Source organism: Ascaphus truei, chromosome 14 (genome assembly GCF_040206685.1).
Source record: "Ascaphus truei isolate aAscTru1 chromosome 14, aAscTru1.hap1, whole genome shotgun sequence".
NCBI lineage: Eukaryota > Metazoa > Chordata > Amphibia > Anura > Ascaphidae > Ascaphus > Ascaphus truei.
In genome coordinates this window covers 45,697,816-45,716,149 of record NC_134496.1, presented here as the reverse complement: position 1 = coordinate 45,716,149, position 18,334 = coordinate 45,697,816, and the positions used below count along the sequence as shown (strand labels likewise).

Sequence of the window (18,334 nt, the reverse complement as noted above, 5' to 3'; positions counted from 1 at the left end):
GTAAATAATTTTTTTTTAAAAAGAGTATGTAACTTCAATAGCCAATCAAGGGCTTGTCTCCTGTGAAGGTAGCAGGCCTTTCATTAATGTCGCTCTAATAAAAAGCATATTTTATCACCTGCGTGTTTCTGCTTCAGTAACTGACATGTTTCTATAGAAACCCCATACTCCAGTGGGAAGTTGTGGTGTCTCCAGGGCACACAATGAGCCAGAGGGGGATGTTTTGACTTTTTACAGCTGGCTCTAGTACAAAGTCAGAGGCAGATTTGTCACATACGAATGAAAGGTTTTGCTTTACTAGGGCAGTTTGCAAATGATCTGCATCTGCACATATATTGAGCCGCCTGTGCTGAAGCAGGGATATCCTGAAATGTTGACCTGTTGGTGGCCCTTGAGGATCACTAAAATGCACTCCTTTTGTTTTTTTTGTAGGGTCCAAGTTTTTTAGAGAGTCCAGGGCTGCTTGTCTTTTCCACATTGAACACGAAACTTAATTTATTTAAATAACAGCAAATATTCCCTCTCCCAAGTAAAAGCTTATGTGAGGTTTATTAGGGTTAAATGACTAACGCACATATAGTTATGGAGGAATTTTGTGGAGGTCTATAAAAAAAGGTTTAGATCAATATTTCTTCCCATGGCACGCAGCCAAAGGGTTAAGCAGTAATAATTGCAGCGTTTTTAAATGTTAGTTACCATGGATGTGTGGAAGTATTACTGTAATCAGCTCAGATCTCCTCCTGCCAGGGGAATTGATTCAACAATCTCTTCCCAATGTGAATTCCTGACGGGAAGTGTTTGAAATGTGAATCCCTTTCCCAAACATCAGCTCTCACTTACCTGTAATAATAATAATATGCATGTATAGGGAAATTATAAACCCAGCGTTTCCCTTTCTGTCCTTGCTGAATACAATAACAATGTCCCCAACTTAACATGTAAGGAATACCAAGTCTTTTCCACAGGCTTAAAAAGAGACAATCCAAGCAGCACTTTAAAAAAAACTTTTTTTTTGTTTTAATATATGCAGCCTTTGATTGTCTTTATGGGAAACTAAAAGGCTGCCTTTCCGTTTCAATCAGTCATTTAGTCAGTGTATCTCAGCAGCTACAATGTAGTCTTATATTACTAAGGTAACATTATCTATTGTTACAGTTTGCAGCTCAAACTGCTGGGAACATTGGCAACAAATGATCACAAACAGGAAAGTGTTGCAAAGATCTTGCACTGCTGGAGAGGTGGGATAAAGCCAGCTATAGAAATCAGAGGATGCTCAGTATATTAAAACTCATTAAAAATAGCATTAAGATTGATCAATAAAAAAAGATTGCAGTAAGTATTATTTAAGACTACACAACTGTTTTTTTTTTTTTTTTTTTTAAAACGTGTAGGATATTGCGTGGATTGCCTCTTTAAGCCCCAAAAAGTTTACTCGTGGCTTCATTTAACCCCTTCAGTGCCAGAGCAGCCTACAACACATTGCAAAGCAACGGCACTCAGAGGTTTCACGTTTTATTGTTAGGTTGCTACACAGTTCCAGAACCCCCAGGCAGGAACAGCGGCTGTAAGTTTGCAATGACAGACCCCACGGTTCTACCTGCAGATGAATCACGGCGTGAGTGGCTGCATCCACCCTTTTGGTACCCACAGATAGTGTGTACCTCTCTGTCATTGGGAGAGATTAGCACTCGCTAGGCGTCAAAGCAAAAATGTCATCCTCTCCGATTTCTTCCTCTCTCGTCTCCAAAGTTTTCATCATCGTCGCAAACGCTAAACAAGTTGGTTAAATGATATACTTTACCCGACAGTATGAATAGAGGGCCTCCAGTTTCCCTCTGAGCGGGTATCTTTGGGCTGGTCATCTTTCATGCACCCTTGATTGATCTTTGCTTAATATCCCCTGAAAGTATTTTATAGCTGAAGCCTTTGTATCCCCGAACATGTTGATGTGCCAAGTTTTTTTTTTTCTCTCCCAGCAGCCCGAGTGGCCTGTGAATAATTGATGAATATTTTGTTGTCTCTGAGTGAATGGCTACATTTGTATATCATCTTTCTGTGCGGAAGGCTAAGGCAGCTTTAGCTACACAGTGGCTCATACATATTTTAACAGGTGGCATCTGGTTTTGCTTATCTAAGTGGCCACGGAAACTGTACAAATGCAAGAATAACACCTGGAATGTGCCCAAGTGTGAAATAATTACCCATCACCCAATGTTATTATCTTTAGCAATCACTCCATAATATATAGTTGATTTATTATTTTCAATATTCCTAATTAATCCCACTACTGCCACAGGAACCAGCAACATTGCAGATATTACATAGTTACATAGTAGATGAGGTTGAAAAAAGACGTAGGCCCATCAAGTTCAACCTATGCTAAATTTAGACAACAGATACTTTATCCTATATCTATACTTACTTATTGATCCATATTGAAGGGTTTAGGTATTACATGTAATTATCATTGGTCATTGCAATGCAATTTTTGTTATTTTTACTTAGAAGGATTTGGGACCAAACTATTTTGAAAGCTATTCCAGTTTATAACGTGATTTCATTCAACATAAATTTCATTGATAATTTGTCTGTCTTCAGGAAAAATTGGTCGTGCAACGTGGCGGCCAAGAGAGCTAGTGGGCCGGCCCCACTGAGGGGCGGTTCTTGTTCCTGAAGCGGCCGCCATAGCAACAAGACACACCACTGTCATTTTAACCGTTTGAGAAATTGGGGTACCGAGGGATAGTGTGACGCAGCTACTCTCAATACCCCTGAAGAAGCCATAGCGAAACGTGTAGGCTGCTTTCTCCGCGAGTAGAGAATTCTGCCGCCTGGACACTGAGGGTGTTAGTCGCGAGACGAGAAGGCTACTATGTGATGCGGAAGAACAGTGCACCAGATGCCTTAGAGGAGACACGTACCGGGTGACGCGGTGGTGAGGAAACATCTTATATCACCTTCAGACAGAGTCGGTTGTACTCGAAATGCGCAATTTATGCTGCTAAAATGTGAGTGCGATACGCATCTCTTTCACGTTCTAGTATTTTATTAAAACTTGATTACGCTATGTTGGCTTTCCCTCTATGCCCTACATTAGGGGGACTCAACTCCAGTCCTCAAGCCCACATAACAGGTCAGGTTTTCAAGATATCGCTGCTTCAGCACAGGTGGCTCAATCAGTCCCTGCTTCATCACAGGTGGCTCAATCAGTTCCTGCTTCAGCACAGGTGGCTCAATCAGTCCCTGCTTCAGCACAGGTGGCTCAATCAGAGCCTCAGTTGACTGAGCCTCTGATTGAGCTGCCTGTGCTGAAGCAGGGATATCCTGCAAACCTGACCTGTTGGGGGGGGGTTTGAGAACTGGGATTTAGCCCCCTGCCCTACACGTCCTTTATGCTGAGTACCTCCAGGATCATCACTATTAAGGATACAAGACAGAGGATCTCTTCCTAACAAACCTTTCCAACTAAGGCTGAGTCCATGGTGACTCAGCCGTGCGGAGGCGCGCTGAGGGAAAGTGGGGGCTCTCCCTGGCCTTGGTTAGCGCGCCGGCCGGGGGCGTGTTGGGGGGGGCGAGCCAGTGACATCACGGAGCTGGTTCGCCCTCATTGGGCGAACCGCTCACGTGACCGGCCCTGCGCTCCCATGAGCGCGAAAATGTAAAATTTTCATAAGACACATGCTTCCGCACGCTTGCGTAAGCGAGCCCCTGCTAAAGCCGCTCTCATTGCGGCTGCAGGGGCTCAGTGCCGAGCAGCAGCGCGCCTCAGCACGGGTCAGCGCATAAGCGCTGACCATGCCCGAGGCCTAAGGCTGCTTTTTGTGATTTTTTTCTAAAACATTTTTGGTGCGAGATTAGTATCCTCTCGGACAACGTTTTGGGTGCTTTCCGTTGCGCTTTAGGGTTTTTTTGGTGCATCTTTGCTTTTCTATCTCTAGGGATGAGAGTTATTACCTTGGCTGCAGGGAAAGTTATAAAAGTTTATACACACTGACATTGTTTTGTGCGCTTATTTAGATTAGGTTGTGCTGTTCTGTATTCTTCACCTTAGTATTCTTAGTCTCTAAAACTGCTTAAAAACAATAACACCTATTGATATCCTCTTCTTCAGTTTGTAGCTGTGCCTCCAGCACTGCTCCCTTCCTCCACTGGATATATAGTCACAGAAGACTGTTGTGTGCAAGTCTTTTGTTATCCATCCTTGCCAGGAGGGGTCTAGCTTTCTAGGTAGAGCTCATACAAATACACAAGGCAGAGACACAGGGGGTGAGGTAAAAGCACTGCAGGTAGGGAACAATCTGATAGCACACTTTGATTGGCATGCAGAAGGGTTTCAGCTTCCTCACTTACTACACAGGATGTGCACTGCAGGTATGGAACCTACTAAATAATTAACAACAAATAAATTCATTTGTGTGTCAAGGGGATCTCTGTTTTGATTTGATTTTATACATTTATGTGGCATGCAGCTATTTATTGCTGATAAAAAAAAGGCCTTTATCCTCCAACTCTGTTATCCACGCACAGTCTGTTCATGAATGGCTGGGCAAGAATAGAAATGTCACTCTAAGCTCTCCGTGCTGTGAGTTAATGGCTGTATAGGGTCCTGCTCTCGGTATTATAAGAGGGGCACATCCTCAGGAGGAGGTCGTCGGAGATATTAATGCAAAGCGGGGCTGTCATTTCACCCAGGCTGTACGAGCCGATATATTGTGCAATTAATTTAGATTGTGTGTGTTATTAATGTATTATATAGTTTTAAAATGTTAAAAAAAGACACGTTGTGTAAGACTAAATTATTTATTAATATTACACACACACACACACTACAGCGGCGGTAGCGGTGCGAACACGTACTTTTCGCAGTCTTCCCCCCTGTCGGCTGGTTCCACGCTCACTGCCGTGCACGGTCCTATTATAGGACGGCTGGCTATCCACAGCCAACTATAAGTGCCGCGCGCGCCCACTATATTACGGGCCTAAGAGGGTGGACCTCATAGCAGACATGTGCCGAAACTGTGGCTCACAAGCTGCTGCTGACTGAGCTGCGACCAGTCCCATCTTGCCCATGGCATATCGCCACCACCATTGCCACCGCCACCAGCACCAGTGTCCACCCCCACCACCATGATCATCAGTGCCAGTTACCAACTTGCCAGTGGCATCATTCCATATTATAGTTATTTTTTACCATTGGGTGAAGGCCCAAACACGCCAGCACTCATACAGCGTTGCCAGCCACCGGCGTAACATCCGTGTTGGTGCAGCGCTTAACGTGTTCTTTGTATGTCCTAACTGTTTAATCTCTGACGCCAGCTAATCTGACACATAAACTGAGATCTGACCCCTATATAAGAGCCCACTATACGTGAGTTTCAAAATATAAACACTAGAACATTTCAATACAAAAGGTATCGCAATAAAAGTGAGGATGTCCACGTGTCTACTCTCCGGCCAAGAGGTTCCATCACATGAAGGTCTCATGACAATGGTGGCCCACTAGCCAGCATGGGATGTCCAAAATGGATATAAAAGTTATTTCTTCATTTCTATTAACCCTTTTACCACCACAGGACCTGCAACTGGCAGTGCAGAGGATAACAGGAATAAGGGAGCTATAATGAGAGGGGGAAAAAAGTAGAAAAATTACCCATTAGTCAATTGTCACGGAGATATGGGATAAATAAAGATGGCCGTAGGGTTCCATCCACTGCTTTAAACTGATAATCTATGTTGGTGCCTAAGGCACGGGAAGAATTGCTGTAAAAATGTTTCACATTAACGTTTTTCTAGTTTATTTCTTGAAAAACAATAGTTTTTTTTTTCCAATGGCTGTGTAATCAGGGATGATAAGAAGGAAAGCAAAGACAATTTGCAGAACACGATGTGGCAGCCGTGCGCAAACTGGGGGGCACGCTGGATTTTCTGGGGGGTCACGGCAGTCATAGAGGCCCCGCGCTCTCCCCCCCCCCCCCAGGCATTTAAATTAAGTGCCGGGGGACCACGTGAGACCTCTATAATACACTTACCTTCCCTTCCAGCGACGCATCGTCCTGGTAAACCGGCGTCAAATGACGCAGCGGGGTCACGTGACGTCAAGTTACCATGGTGACATCACATGACCCCGCGCGTCATTTAACGCTGGGGTCGAGAGAGGGAGGGCGGGCACGAGGTGCCGAGGAGAGCAGGCAGGGGTGCGCACGGGGAAAAGTTTGCGCACGCCTGCAATGTGGTGTCATTATTTTTTATTTACAATCCCATAACCCCGGGGTGCGCAAACTTTTCAGTCTACGCCCCCCAGCCTGCTGTAAATGATGCAGCTGGGTCATGTAACCCCGTGGCCTCTGTAACCGCCGCGCCCCCTCCTGGAAAATCATGCGCCCCCACGTTTGCGCACCCCTCTGCACCCACTGCATCTTTATTTACAGACCTACAGTAAATACCTACAGTACAGTTCAAATCCCTTTAAAGGAAAAGGTTTTTATTTGAATAAACCTCTCTCCCTTTCCAGTTCTAGAACATAAATATTAAGTCCATCTTTATAAATGAGCTCCAAGAAGCAATAAAGTGAACGAAGTGTCGATTGCTGAATGGAAAGAGATTCCCTATTGTTAGGAGGGACTCCCTGTGATGCACGGCCCAGATGGTTATGTGTTTAACCTTCAGTGTCTCCCGGGATTGCAGCAGGAAGCAAATAGCCAAAGGAACAGAATAACACCCTGCTCTCTATATCTTTCAAAGCCCACATATAATTGTAATCAGAGCTGCTTTGGCAGAGGAAGAATGGGAACAATTTTAATGATAACAGTTTTAAAAACAGTTATAAGGGCTAACTTCTCGTGTTCAATGCAGTGCAGGCAGGATAACTTAATCACATTGGTTACAAATGTAAGACCGTATTTTCTGTGGTAGCAAAAAAAAAAGGAAGAAATGAAATTATATGAACCACTTTGCTACTAGAGGGGACAGCTATGCAAAGGGGGCAAAGGGTATAATGGTGAAAAAAGTAATATACTGTACGCAAATTTGTAACCCATAGGGTGCCAGAAATACCTGCGTGCGTGACAGTTCGTTGCATGCCCACAAAGCCGTGAAAGATTGCAAAGCACATTATAGAAATACAGCATCTTTAGGTTTAGGGATTTCTTTATTTTGTGCCTTGATACCTAAGCTGATTGGAAGGTTTTATAGAAAAGTCTGCAAGGCTGGAACACAAAAAATCACTGCCCACAAATGGCATTTTACTCTTTGCTAAATCTGATGCTTTTCCTTCTGTGTGTGCGTGTGTGTGTATATATATATATATATATATATATATATATATATATATATATATATATATATATATATATATAACGGAAATAGCCGTGTCCATAGATTCCTTTGTTACTCAGTATTACCGACCTGAGGAAGAGAGAAGAACTCTCGAAAGCTTGTCCTATAACATAAATTGTTAGTCCAAATAAAAAAGGTATCACCTAATACTGAAGTACTTTATATATATTCAATGTAACATCGCCGGAGGAAGAGATCAGTGTATCTCGAAAGCTCGCACAAATAAAAGCATTTTGTTAGCCACAGAACGGTATCGTCTATTCATATATATATATATATGAACCAATCCTTTCCCAGGCGAGAAAAGAAAGAAGCAGCACTCAAAGCAATATGGTAAATAAATTGTATTAAAGACAATACATCAGCACAGATCAAACCAACGTTTCGGTCCAGAAAGGACCTTCCTCATAATGGTGATAATAGTGAAAAGCAGGGTTGCAGACCTGTCTAAGATATGTGAATGTGCTCACAAGTAATATTTTTATATGCTATACGGTGGAGGGTTTTTAGTCACCTTTTCACCCACCATAACTTAAATAATGTGTGGTGAAGACCTACTCATGTCTCAAGTTGCAAAGCCAGTACAACCAACCTCACACTGATGAGACCCACAAGGTCGAAACAGTCTGTCTGTAAGTGGGTTTATTGGCTTTGCTTCTCATCCCAGGCTATGTTTAAAAGCTGTGTTTAAAGCAGCATGCATTGGCTTAAGGGTTTAACCATGTAATGTGGTCTTGAGACAAAAGGTGGCACTGTGTGCTCATTTGCATGTCATTTCCCAGAATCCCTTGCTGCAGTGGATACTAGGTGATAATGGTGAAAAGCAGAGTTGCAGACCTGTCTAAAGACATGTGAATGTGCTCACAAGTAATATTTGTATATGCTATACGGTGGAGGGTTTTTAGTCACCTTTTCACCCACCATAACTTAAATTTATATAATATATAAATATATATATACACACCATACATTTTAAGTTATGGTGGGTGGAAAAGGCAATAGAAAACCTCCACCGTTAGCATATAGCCAATAAAGAATATCACTAGTGAGCACATTCACATGTCTTAGGCAGGTCTGCAACCCTGCCTTTCACCATTATCACCTAGTATCCACTGCAGCAAGGGATTCTGGGAAATGACATGCAAATGAGCACACAATGTGTCACATTTTGCCTGGAATATCCATTCACATGAATGTGCTCACAGGTGATATTCTTTATTGGCTATATGCTAACGGTGGAGGTTTTCTGTCGCCTTTTTCACCCACCATAACTTAAAATGTATGGTAAACCTACCCAGCCTAGAAATATTTCAAAGCAAGTATATACCAACCTCACACTGATGATACCCATCAAAGTTGAAACATGTGTGTGAGTGCTTTAAACTTGCTTTGCTAGTCCCATGCTGTGTTTAAAAGCTGTGTGAATGGCGATACATCAGTTTAAATGGGCTCCATGTGAATGGATATTTCAGGCAAAAGGTGACACGTTTGCTCATTTGCATGTCATCTCCCAGAATCCCTTGCTGCAGTGGGAGCACTGTATGCGAGGTGATAATGGTTGGAAGGCAGGGTTGCAGACCTGTCTAAGGCCTCGTCCATGATTGTTGCTTGCTGGCGGAGGCGCGCTGAGGCGCGCTTCCGCTCAGCACTGAGCCGCAATTAGAGTGGCTTTAGTAGGGGCTCGCCTACGCTTCCGCAAGCGCGCGGAAACGTAGGTCTTAGGGAAATTTTAAATTTCCCCGCTTGCCGGAGCGATGAGAGCGAACCAGCTCCGTGACATCACTGGCCCGCCCCCGGCCCGCTCCCTGACGGCGCGCAGGGAAAGCACCCGCTTTCCCTGATACTCAGCACGCCAGCGGGAAGCTTGGCCGAGGCCTAAGACATGTGAATGTGCTCACAAGTGATATTATTTATTGGATGTGTGTGTGTGTATATGTTTATATGTGTGTATGTATATATATATATATATATATATATATGTATATGTATATGTATATGTATATGTATATGTATATGTATATGTATATGCATGTGTGTATGTGTGCATATGTGTATATATGTATATGTATGTGTGTATATATGTATGTGTGTATGTGTATATATGTATGTGTGTATGTGTATATATGTATATGTATATGTATGTGTGTATATATATGTATATGTATACGTAGTTACTACATATTGTACAGTATTGTATTGTAATGTAACCTTTCCTTAATATACTGTGCTCCCCCTGGGCGCCCTGTAGGTGTCGCTGTGCCCGTCTCCCGGCCCTCGTTCCCCCGGTGCCCATCTCTCCGCCCCCCGCCCCCCCGCCTCTTGTTGCTCTCAGGCCTTGGGCACGGCATTGAAGCAGCCCCATAGTGATTGAGTCCTCGGCCTGTCAGTGAGCGCGGAGCCTGAGCCTCTTCCAGTCTGCGGCCTCTCAGCCCCCCGCTCCTCCTCTCCTGGAAGCTGATGAGGTGAGAGCTTAGCGCCCTGGGTGTGACCTTGTCACACTTAGATCACCTTCCTGCAAGGACACTGCCAAATAATGCCATGTGTTGTTTGTGTCTCCCACCTATTGCGTAGTGTGTGTGTGTGTGTGTGTGTGTGTGTGTGTGTGTGTGTGTGTGTGTGTGTGTGTGTGTGTGTGTGTGTGTGTGTGTGTGTGTGTGTGTGTGTGTGCGCGCGCGCGCGCGCACGCAGTGGCACCAAACCTAATATCCCCCCATATAGGCCGCAATAATACTGTCTGCAGCACAAGGATATCACGATATTCATTATAATATCACTGTCACCTTTATCTTCTGTGTTGCCCTCCCCCACCCATCCTTTAGTTTGCCCTCCCCCACCCATCCTTTAGTTTGCCCTCCCCCACCCATCCTTTAGTTTGCCCTCCCCCACCCATCCTTTAGTTTGCCCTCCCCCACCCATCCTTTAGTTTGCCCTCCCCCACCCATCCTTTAGTTTGCCCTCCCCCACCCATCCTTTAGTTTGCCCTCCCCCACCCATCCTTTAGTTTGCCCTCCCCCACCCATCCTTTAGTTTGCCCTCCCCCACCCATCCTTTAGTTTGCCCTCCCCCACCCATCCTTTAGTTTGCCCTCCCCCACCCATCCTTTAGTTTGCCCTCCCCCACCCATCCTTTAGTTTGCCCTCCCCCACCCATCCTTTAGTTTGCCCTCCCCCACCCATCCTTTAGTTTGCCCTCCCCCACCCATCCTTTAGTTTGCCCTCCCCCACCCATCCATCCTTTAGTTTGCCCTCCCCCACCCATCCATCCTTTAGTTTGCCCTCCCCCATCCATCCATCCTTTAGTTTGCCCTCCCCCACCCATCCATCCTTTAGTTTGCCCTCCCCCACCCATCCTTTAGTTTGCCCTCCCCCACCCATCCTTTAGTTTGCCCTCCCCCACCCATCCTTTAGTTTGCCCTCCCCCACCCATCCTTTAGTTTGCCCTCTGTATCTCCCATTCCATGCCCTTAACAACATATAAATTAGTATATTAAATGGAAACAGCAGCATGTTATACATTTAAAGTAACACAAACTGTAGAAGGTTACATAGTTGCTAGAAACTATTTTTTTGTATAATGTGGCACAATAGACGGATGCCTAATGTATTAGATGGAGTGTTTTTACTTATTGAATACAGGGTAGTGTCTGTTTAAAGTGGATGAGTGCGTAATCGGTTATTTTCTTACAGCTTCTATCCTTTTTTATTGAAGTTGCTCATTACATTCTTATACCGGCTATATGTCTGTGAGAGTCCCATAAATCTGCACTAATTCCTCTGTTAAAATTGAGGTGTATTTAGGACAATATAAATGGTAATTCTGTTTTGGAAGTGATTACTAGAAATAATAAAAGCTCAGCCATGTGCTTTTCACTGGTATTAAAAGCAGGTGACTATCAACCTTGCATGTGCAATTATTTAGCTCGATTGATTCTCACAAAGGATAGTGTTTAGAGACAGGAAAAATAGACCTTTCTGACACTGAACTAATATTTGTTAGCTGATCCACAGGTAAGCTGATATAACCTACCAGGTATAAGGTAACCTACCAGAGACTCTCATATCTACCACCAGCTTAAGTTCTTTCAAATCTAAGGCTGTCTCACACTTTAATCTGGTCTGTAACTGTTTTATACGCTCATAATGTATATTTTCTTTAACTGTGCACGCAATGTCTTGTATATAATGTATACCTTGTTCATTTATGTAACTGTACTTGTAACCATGTATTATTTGTTTTACTCTGTGCCCAGGACATACTTGAAAACGAGAGGTAACTCTCAATGTATTACTTCCTGGTAAAATATTTTATAAATAAATAAATTGTGGGTTCTTTCATTTTCCTTATCTTTACAGACTATTTAAGTGCTTCTTCGGGCATCGACTCTTCCCCCGTTGGCTGAGTATCCTGTTTCTCATGCGTGAGCAGTTACTGTGAGTTTTAAAAAAAATTGTACCAACCTTTGCCAGCTTTCTATTGCCAAGATGTTTGTAATATTGGTTTTGTAACTCCCTGGGATGAGGTAGCTGTGAGACACTTAGGGGCCTATGCAGAGAGCAGCGCTAGAGTAAATTGGAGAGTTTAAGAAAAAGTAGCTTTAATGGAGAGTTTTATTCTCCATATGAGAAATGGGTGAAATCCGCTATTTTTAGCATTACTGCATGTGGAGAATTGTAAATGAGGAGATGCGCGCAGCTGAAAGGGAGAGAAAAAAAATCGCGCATTTTTTTTTTCCCCCTATAGCCGGCGAGCTCCTGCTTCTTGGCAACTTTAGTTGGCGGAGAAAATTGAAGAAAATCGCGCCAAAAACACCCGCTAGATGGCGAGCGCGCCTTTCTGAATTTGGATATTTTTCAGACTGGCGAGATGTAGTTTCTCGCCAGCCGCGCGGCGAGATTTTCAAATAGAAAAAAAAAATGGCGCTTTTTTCCTACCTCGCCATTTTCAGCTGTTTTTTGCGCGATTTTCGCTGGAAAATGGCGAGATTGTAAATAGCGCTGCTCTCTGCATGAGGCCCTAAGTGTCTGTATGATTCACTTGTGTTAGTGTGTGTCACTGGATGGGCATTAATTACCTTATTAGTGAGTTGAGCTTCAATGAGTGAGAGCCAATTGGTGTGGAAGGGGTGGGGGGGGGGGGGGGGGGGAGGGGGTAGGAGCTGAAGGGAATCAGAATTGTTATACTGAGTGCCAAAGTAAGTCGGTTAGTAAAAGTAATGAGAATAGTGACACCACATAGTTATGATGATTGCTTATTAACCCTTTGTATCTCTTTAACATCTTTCCAAAACCTCTGTTTGTTGTTCTTCAAGTAGACAGGATCTGTCCTCTTCTCTTCAGATTGCATAAATATGAGTGAACATCCTAAAAAACGAAAAAGGAAGACCCCTTTTCCATCCCGTTATGCAGGTCAGAGTGTGGCTGACTCTCCTCCAAGTAAGCTATTCATTTTTTTAGGACAAATAAAGATAGTGTGCAATATCTATTTAACCTTTTGACTGCCAGTCCCCTGAGCAGGGAAGAAATCTTCTCTACTTGTTCACATGAGTAGCCATGCCTGACGTGAAGAAATTAACTTGTATGATGGGGAAGTGACTGGTCTTCTAAACTGTTTTTCTCTCCCCCCCCCCCCCCCCTTCTTCTTCTGTTTCCAGATGCTGTAGGGCCAATCAAAACTGTAGAAAACAATGGGATCTTTTCTGATCACTGTTACAGCGTCTGCTCAATAACACAAGCAGATCCAAAAGTTTCAGAAAATGAAGGTGAGTACAGTATTTATAGACTCGCACTTCGTCGTCTTATCCTGTGAAAGCAACTTTGGTCTTTTTCAGAAAACATTTTGAGAGAGAGAGATCTACAGATAAAAATGTGATTTCAGCATAATACCATAAAATGCAGAAACGAGGAAAAAAACATTGCATTCAGATCTGGGGAGGGGCAAGTGTAATGAGGATATGTGTATAAATGAAACCTGGATACAATTTAGGATTTCATGTGGGTATTTTATTTCCCTTTCACCGGGTATTGTTTTGTTCCTTTGTTATACCAGTCCTTGGTGTTTGAATCATTGATGAAATACTGTGTACATAGTTTGTATGTTTTCTTTTATAGTATGAATGCATCCAAGACACAAAGTACTTGCATCCATACATACTATGTTAATGGAGCGATCTGCCTGGGGACCTTAGTTTTTTGTTTTAAACTTGCCTGAACAGAGGGAGTTGATCGGTGGTCTCCCAGTGTTCACTCTGCTGACTGGAAGATTCAATATCATTGCAGGGTCGGGGCTCACTCCGATGACATTGCAGCTTTCTGTTGGTGACGCTGTACCATGTTAGACTGGTGGCATATTTGTATTTATTTTGTGTTAGAACTGGCACAACAAAACACGAATATCTTAGGCACTTGGATGTTGGAGACCCACTGATCACCTCTAGTTCTGATAAGGTAAAAAAAATAAATCCCAGGTGAAATTGCTACTTTTAAACTATATAATGTCCTGCAATAGAACATACTCCTTTAAGGCCACATGTTAAGACTCCACACTTCTGAGTTCTCATAGACTTCATAATTTTTATGGTGGATGAACGTAAACTGAATAGAAAAACAATTTCTTAAGAGTTTTGTCCCACCAATTAAACCTTTCTCTCCTGCTGCAGTACATGGCAATCTCCCAAAACACAGGGTTGAATTGAATGATCAGAAAGAGCATTGTTCAAATAAAAATATACTGCTTTTTCATTGCTTTTTTTTTAGAGGAGCCCATCACTAACGGGGTGTGCGCAGAGACGTGTGATTCTCCCACAGTAATCCCGGAGCCAGCTCATGAAGATGCAGTAGTAGAAGTTCATACTGAAGAGCCTGAGAGTGTCCCATCCCCTGGCCTCGAAGAGGAAATTAAGGAGATCACACTGCAGTGTAATGAAAGTCCTGAGGGAAGCCCCTCCTCCAACCTGACCACCCCCCAGAAGTGGCCCCTACTCCGGGCCAACAGCAGCGGCCTATTCAGATGCGAGCAGTGCGACTACAACAGCAAGTACTTCTCGGACCTAAAGCAACACATGATCCTGAAGCACAAGTGCACAGAATCCCACCTCTGCAAGGTGTGCAAACACGGCTTCCCGAGCGACGACTTGCTGTTGGAACACGAGAAGCTGCACGAGGAGGAACAGCTGAGCTGCAAGCACTGCGACTACAAGACCAGCGCCTTTGAGAGCCTCAGCCAGCACGTTGCAGACACTCACTTCAATGATTTCCTGTACTGGTGCGAGCAATGCGACCTGCAGTTTTGCACAAGCAGCGAGCTGTACCTGCACTTTCAGGAGCACAGCTGCGACGAGCAGTACCTGTGCCAGTTCTGCGAGCACGAGACCAATGATCCGGAAGACCTGCACAGCCACGTAGTGAACGAACACACGTGCCGCTTAATAGAGTTAAGTGACGCCTACAACAACGGAGGACGAGGCCAGTTCAGCCTCCTAAACAAAATCAGCTTTGACAAGGCCAAGAACTTCTTTGTCTGCCAGGTGTGCGGTTTCAGCAGCCGGCTCCACACCAACGTGAACAGACACGTAGCGATCGAACATACCCGTTTCTACCCCCACGTGTGCGATGACTGCGGGAAAGGCTTTTCCGGCATGTTAGAGTACAGCCAGCATTTAAATCTGCATACGTCCGAGGGAGTCTATCTGTGCCAGTACTGCGAGTATTCCACAGGTCAGCTGGAAGATCTGAAAACTCACTTGGATTTCAGGCACTCTGCAGACATGCCCCATAAGTGCGGCAACTGTCTTTTGAGGTTCAGAACAGAAGAGGAACTTAAACACCACCTCCCGACACACGAGCGAACATGATTTGATTGGTAGAGAATAAGTTTCCATGTGTAAGGATGATGGTGTGTCCCAAAAGACACAAGGTGTTTGGGGCTGGTTAGCGAAGCATTCATGTGGTTACCAGTCCTTACCCTGTGTGTGACTCCAGATTTTGTTAAATTTCCTGAATCCCTTTAAGTGAGTCGGCAGTAAAGGGTTTCACTGCCAGCCAAGGGCGTATGTCAGAGAATGTATCTGTCTTGCCCAGAGAATGTAAAAGGTGCATACGTTCTTGGTCAATAAGTACAGTTTGAAACAGATTACCTAAACACTTGTCTCTTTATTGTAGTAGTTGAGTAGCTGTGCATTTGAAACGGTTTCCAGAAAAACCACGTAACGTGCATGCTTTGTGATGCCTTTTAAGACCTTTCTGCACAATAGTTTCCTTCATCACAAACACCTGTATTTTAGTGTTGTCCGGGCCATTGCTGTATTTTTGTTTACGTATACTTTCATGGAGCCTGAGGCCAGGACAAAGGTAGAAATATATCTTAAGAAAGCTTCTAGGGAGGCCAGAAAAGTCTTGGTTTTAGGCCTAGCTTTCTAGTCCTATTAACGTTGAAAAGGGTAAAACAAAGATTGAGCTAAAAGACTTTAGTTTCAGATTTTTTTTAGAAGAGTGCATGCAGCTCCGAACATGCAATAAATAAATACATGTACAAACTATAACCTTTTTGAAGAAAATGTGTAATGTTTTGTGTTAAGATACGGTCAGTATGTAGCAAACATGCAGTGATTTTATTCATTTGCAAATTGATAGCCGCCATTAGAGAAGCCTTTGAAGACACATCCTTCCACGTCGTCTCATTTGAATGTACAAATCCAAGCTTCCAGTCACAATGTCCTGAAATCCCCATGTCTTGTGTAGATTTGTGAATTTGGTGCACGGTATGAGGATTTAAATTTTTTTTTATTTTATTATTATTTGCACCTTTTTTCCTGGGTGCATGGCTTATTGAAATATTAGTAAGACAGCAATATTTAATGAATTCAGATTTTGATTGATCAAATACTAGAGAATTTGCTAACCAAGGGGCCTGCAACAGTGTTCGCGAGTTGGCAGTGAAGGGGTTAAAACATAGAACCCGCCCTTGAAAATGTGCACGTGCCGTGTTAGGGCGTGCTGCATTCCATCCATTAAGGGGTTAAAGGACAAAACGTAGGGCTTTATTTTGCAGGTCTCCTCTAATAAAAATCTAAGCATGGCAACAGTTTATTTAAAACCCGGTCCCAGTACATACTGTTTAAAATAAATAAATAAAAATAGACACATACATACACTAATCACACTACGGTATGTACATAATGGGAAAAAAAACTGCACACATGCATTTTTTAAATCAACTGGGAGAGACCTACAATGCATTTATTAGCCCAGTGTTTCCCAACTCCAGTCCTCAGGGAACCCCAACAGGTCAGGTCTTAAGGATATCCCTGCTCCAGCACAGGTCTGATCTGCTGATTGACCCACCTGTGCTGGAGCAGGGATATCCTTAAGACCTGACAGGTTGGGGTTCCCTGAGGACTGGAGTTGGGAAACACTGTAATTGGCCACATTGCTGCTTTTACATAATTGTGTCCGTAACCTACAAATGTTAGTTTGAATTGGTAGTACAGAAGGGCTCCGTTCCATGGTGCCGCCGAAAAGCCTACCCTTCTGCGCCTGCGCAGACTTGCAGTCCCCCTTCTGCGCATGCGCAGCCACCTTCTCGGTATTGGCGGATCGCTGAGAAGCGAAACGCCAAGAAGCGGGGGGCCCTGCTGTATACTTACGTTTCATTGATAAATCTGCCCTGGTGTTTCTGGTGTTTAAGCACTGGGTCCCTCTGTGGCAGGGGTGGGCATTGCCAGTCCTCAAGCTGCCACCCCCCACACAAAAAAAAAACCGGTCAGGTTTTCAGGATATCCCTGCTTCAGCACAGGTGGCTGAGACTGGGGGTGGCAGCTTGAGGACTGGAGTTGAGAACCCGTGTTAGCAGAAAGAATTAAAAGTAAACAGACGTCAGGTCTCTGTGTGTGTTTTATCTCTCTAATATATTCTGGTGTTATAAAATCGACCTTGATTTGGGAAACTGTAAATCAAAGTGCGTTGTTTTGAAAGACATGTAGATTAAACAAAGATGATTAAATGAGTTTGTTTCTGATTTATTTATTTATTTTGTTTCCTGCAGCGCTGCCTTTCCCCATTTATCTCTTAGCATACCGTGCTTCCACTGCAGCCAAGGATTCTGGGTAATCGCCTGCAAATGGGAACAATGTCACTTTTTTTGCTTTTCTTTTTTTAACATGGACCTCAATAAGCTGTTTAAAATATAATGCAAAATCATTCATCAGCTATAAAACATTGCAGCATTTGGGGTGAGACTCAGCGTGTGTGGGGGGGGGGGGAGATACATGAGGTCCAAACCAGGGACCCTTCCACAGGAGTACACAATAAACAATGCAATTTACTATATGCAAAGATACCATTTTTATTAGTGATGTGATCTCCCCATTACCCCCACCACCCAACTCCCTCTCCAGCTGATCAATCTTCAGGATGCTTTACCCCTTTGGGTGTCCCAAGATGTAGTTACTATGTTCTGGGGTCTGGCACGTGTAATGGTTGGGTTTGTACCCAAGGAAACGTAATGGCAAATAGAAGAGGACTCGTGCGTTTCTGGGTAAAGGCCTGCCGCGGTCACATGACGGTGCTGGAGGAGCCATTGCACTCAAAGGGTTAATTAAGGGAGACTTCAGTGACTGGCAGAACTATGTACAAAAGGCACAGCTCAATATAATAGGTGAAGTACATTAAAAAACAAAACAAGTATGGTACCTGATAATTAGATAGAGTATACTAGCTGATATACCGGGCATGGAGTGGAAGGGGGCAAGGGGAGTGGAAGGGGGGGGGGGGGCAAGGGGAGTGGAAGGGGGGGGGGGCAAGGGGAGTGGAAGGGGGGGGGGGCAAGGGGAGTGGAAGGGGGGGGGGGGGCAAGGGGAGTGGAAGGGGGGGGGGGGGCAAGGGGAGTGGAAGGGGGGGGGGCAAGGGGAAGGGGGGGAGGGGGGGGGAAGGGGGGGGCAAGGGGAAGGGGGGGAGGGGGGGGATAAGGGGGGGGAAGGGGGGGAGGGGGGGATAAGGGGGGGCAA

The 18,334-nt window shown here is 44.2% G+C and overlaps 1 protein-coding gene across 3 annotated transcripts; it reads left to right on the top strand.

Moving 5' to 3' along the window:
• Nucleotides 1-9,651: 9,651 nt before the first annotated feature.
• On the top strand, nt 9,652-17,334 carry ZNF639 (zinc finger protein 639). Of its 3 annotated transcripts, none has more exons than XM_075570738.1 (5): nt 9,652-9,797; nt 11,688-11,765; nt 12,672-12,767; nt 12,986-13,093; nt 14,088-17,334. In XM_075570738.1, the coding sequence occupies exons 3-5, from the start codon at nt 12,683-12,685 to the stop codon at nt 15,182-15,184; spliced, it is 1,290 nt and encodes a 429-aa protein (XP_075426853.1). In that variant the 5' UTR covers nt 9,652-9,797; nt 11,688-11,765; nt 12,672-12,682; the 3' UTR covers nt 15,185-17,334. The 3 variants fall into 3 exon arrangements, with proteins under 3 accessions (XP_075426853.1, XP_075426852.1, XP_075426855.1); XM_075570737.1 differs by having other exon boundaries at nt 12,647-12,767; XM_075570740.1 differs by having other exon boundaries at nt 12,644-12,767.
• Nucleotides 17,335-18,334: the final 1,000 nt, after the last annotated feature.

Coding starts and splice junctions, on each gene's coding strand:
- ZNF639 (XM_075570738.1), top strand. CDS start 12,683: ATGAGTGAACATCCTAAAAAACGAAAAAGGAAGACCCCTTTTCCATCC. Junction 12,768..12,985: donor TGTGGCTGACTCTCCTCCAA/GTAAGCTATTCA, acceptor TTCTGTTTCCAG/ATGCTGTAGGGCCAATCAAA. Junction 13,094..14,087: donor AAAAGTTTCAGAAAATGAAG/GTGAGTACAGTA, acceptor CTTTTTTTTTAG/AGGAGCCCATCACTAACGGG.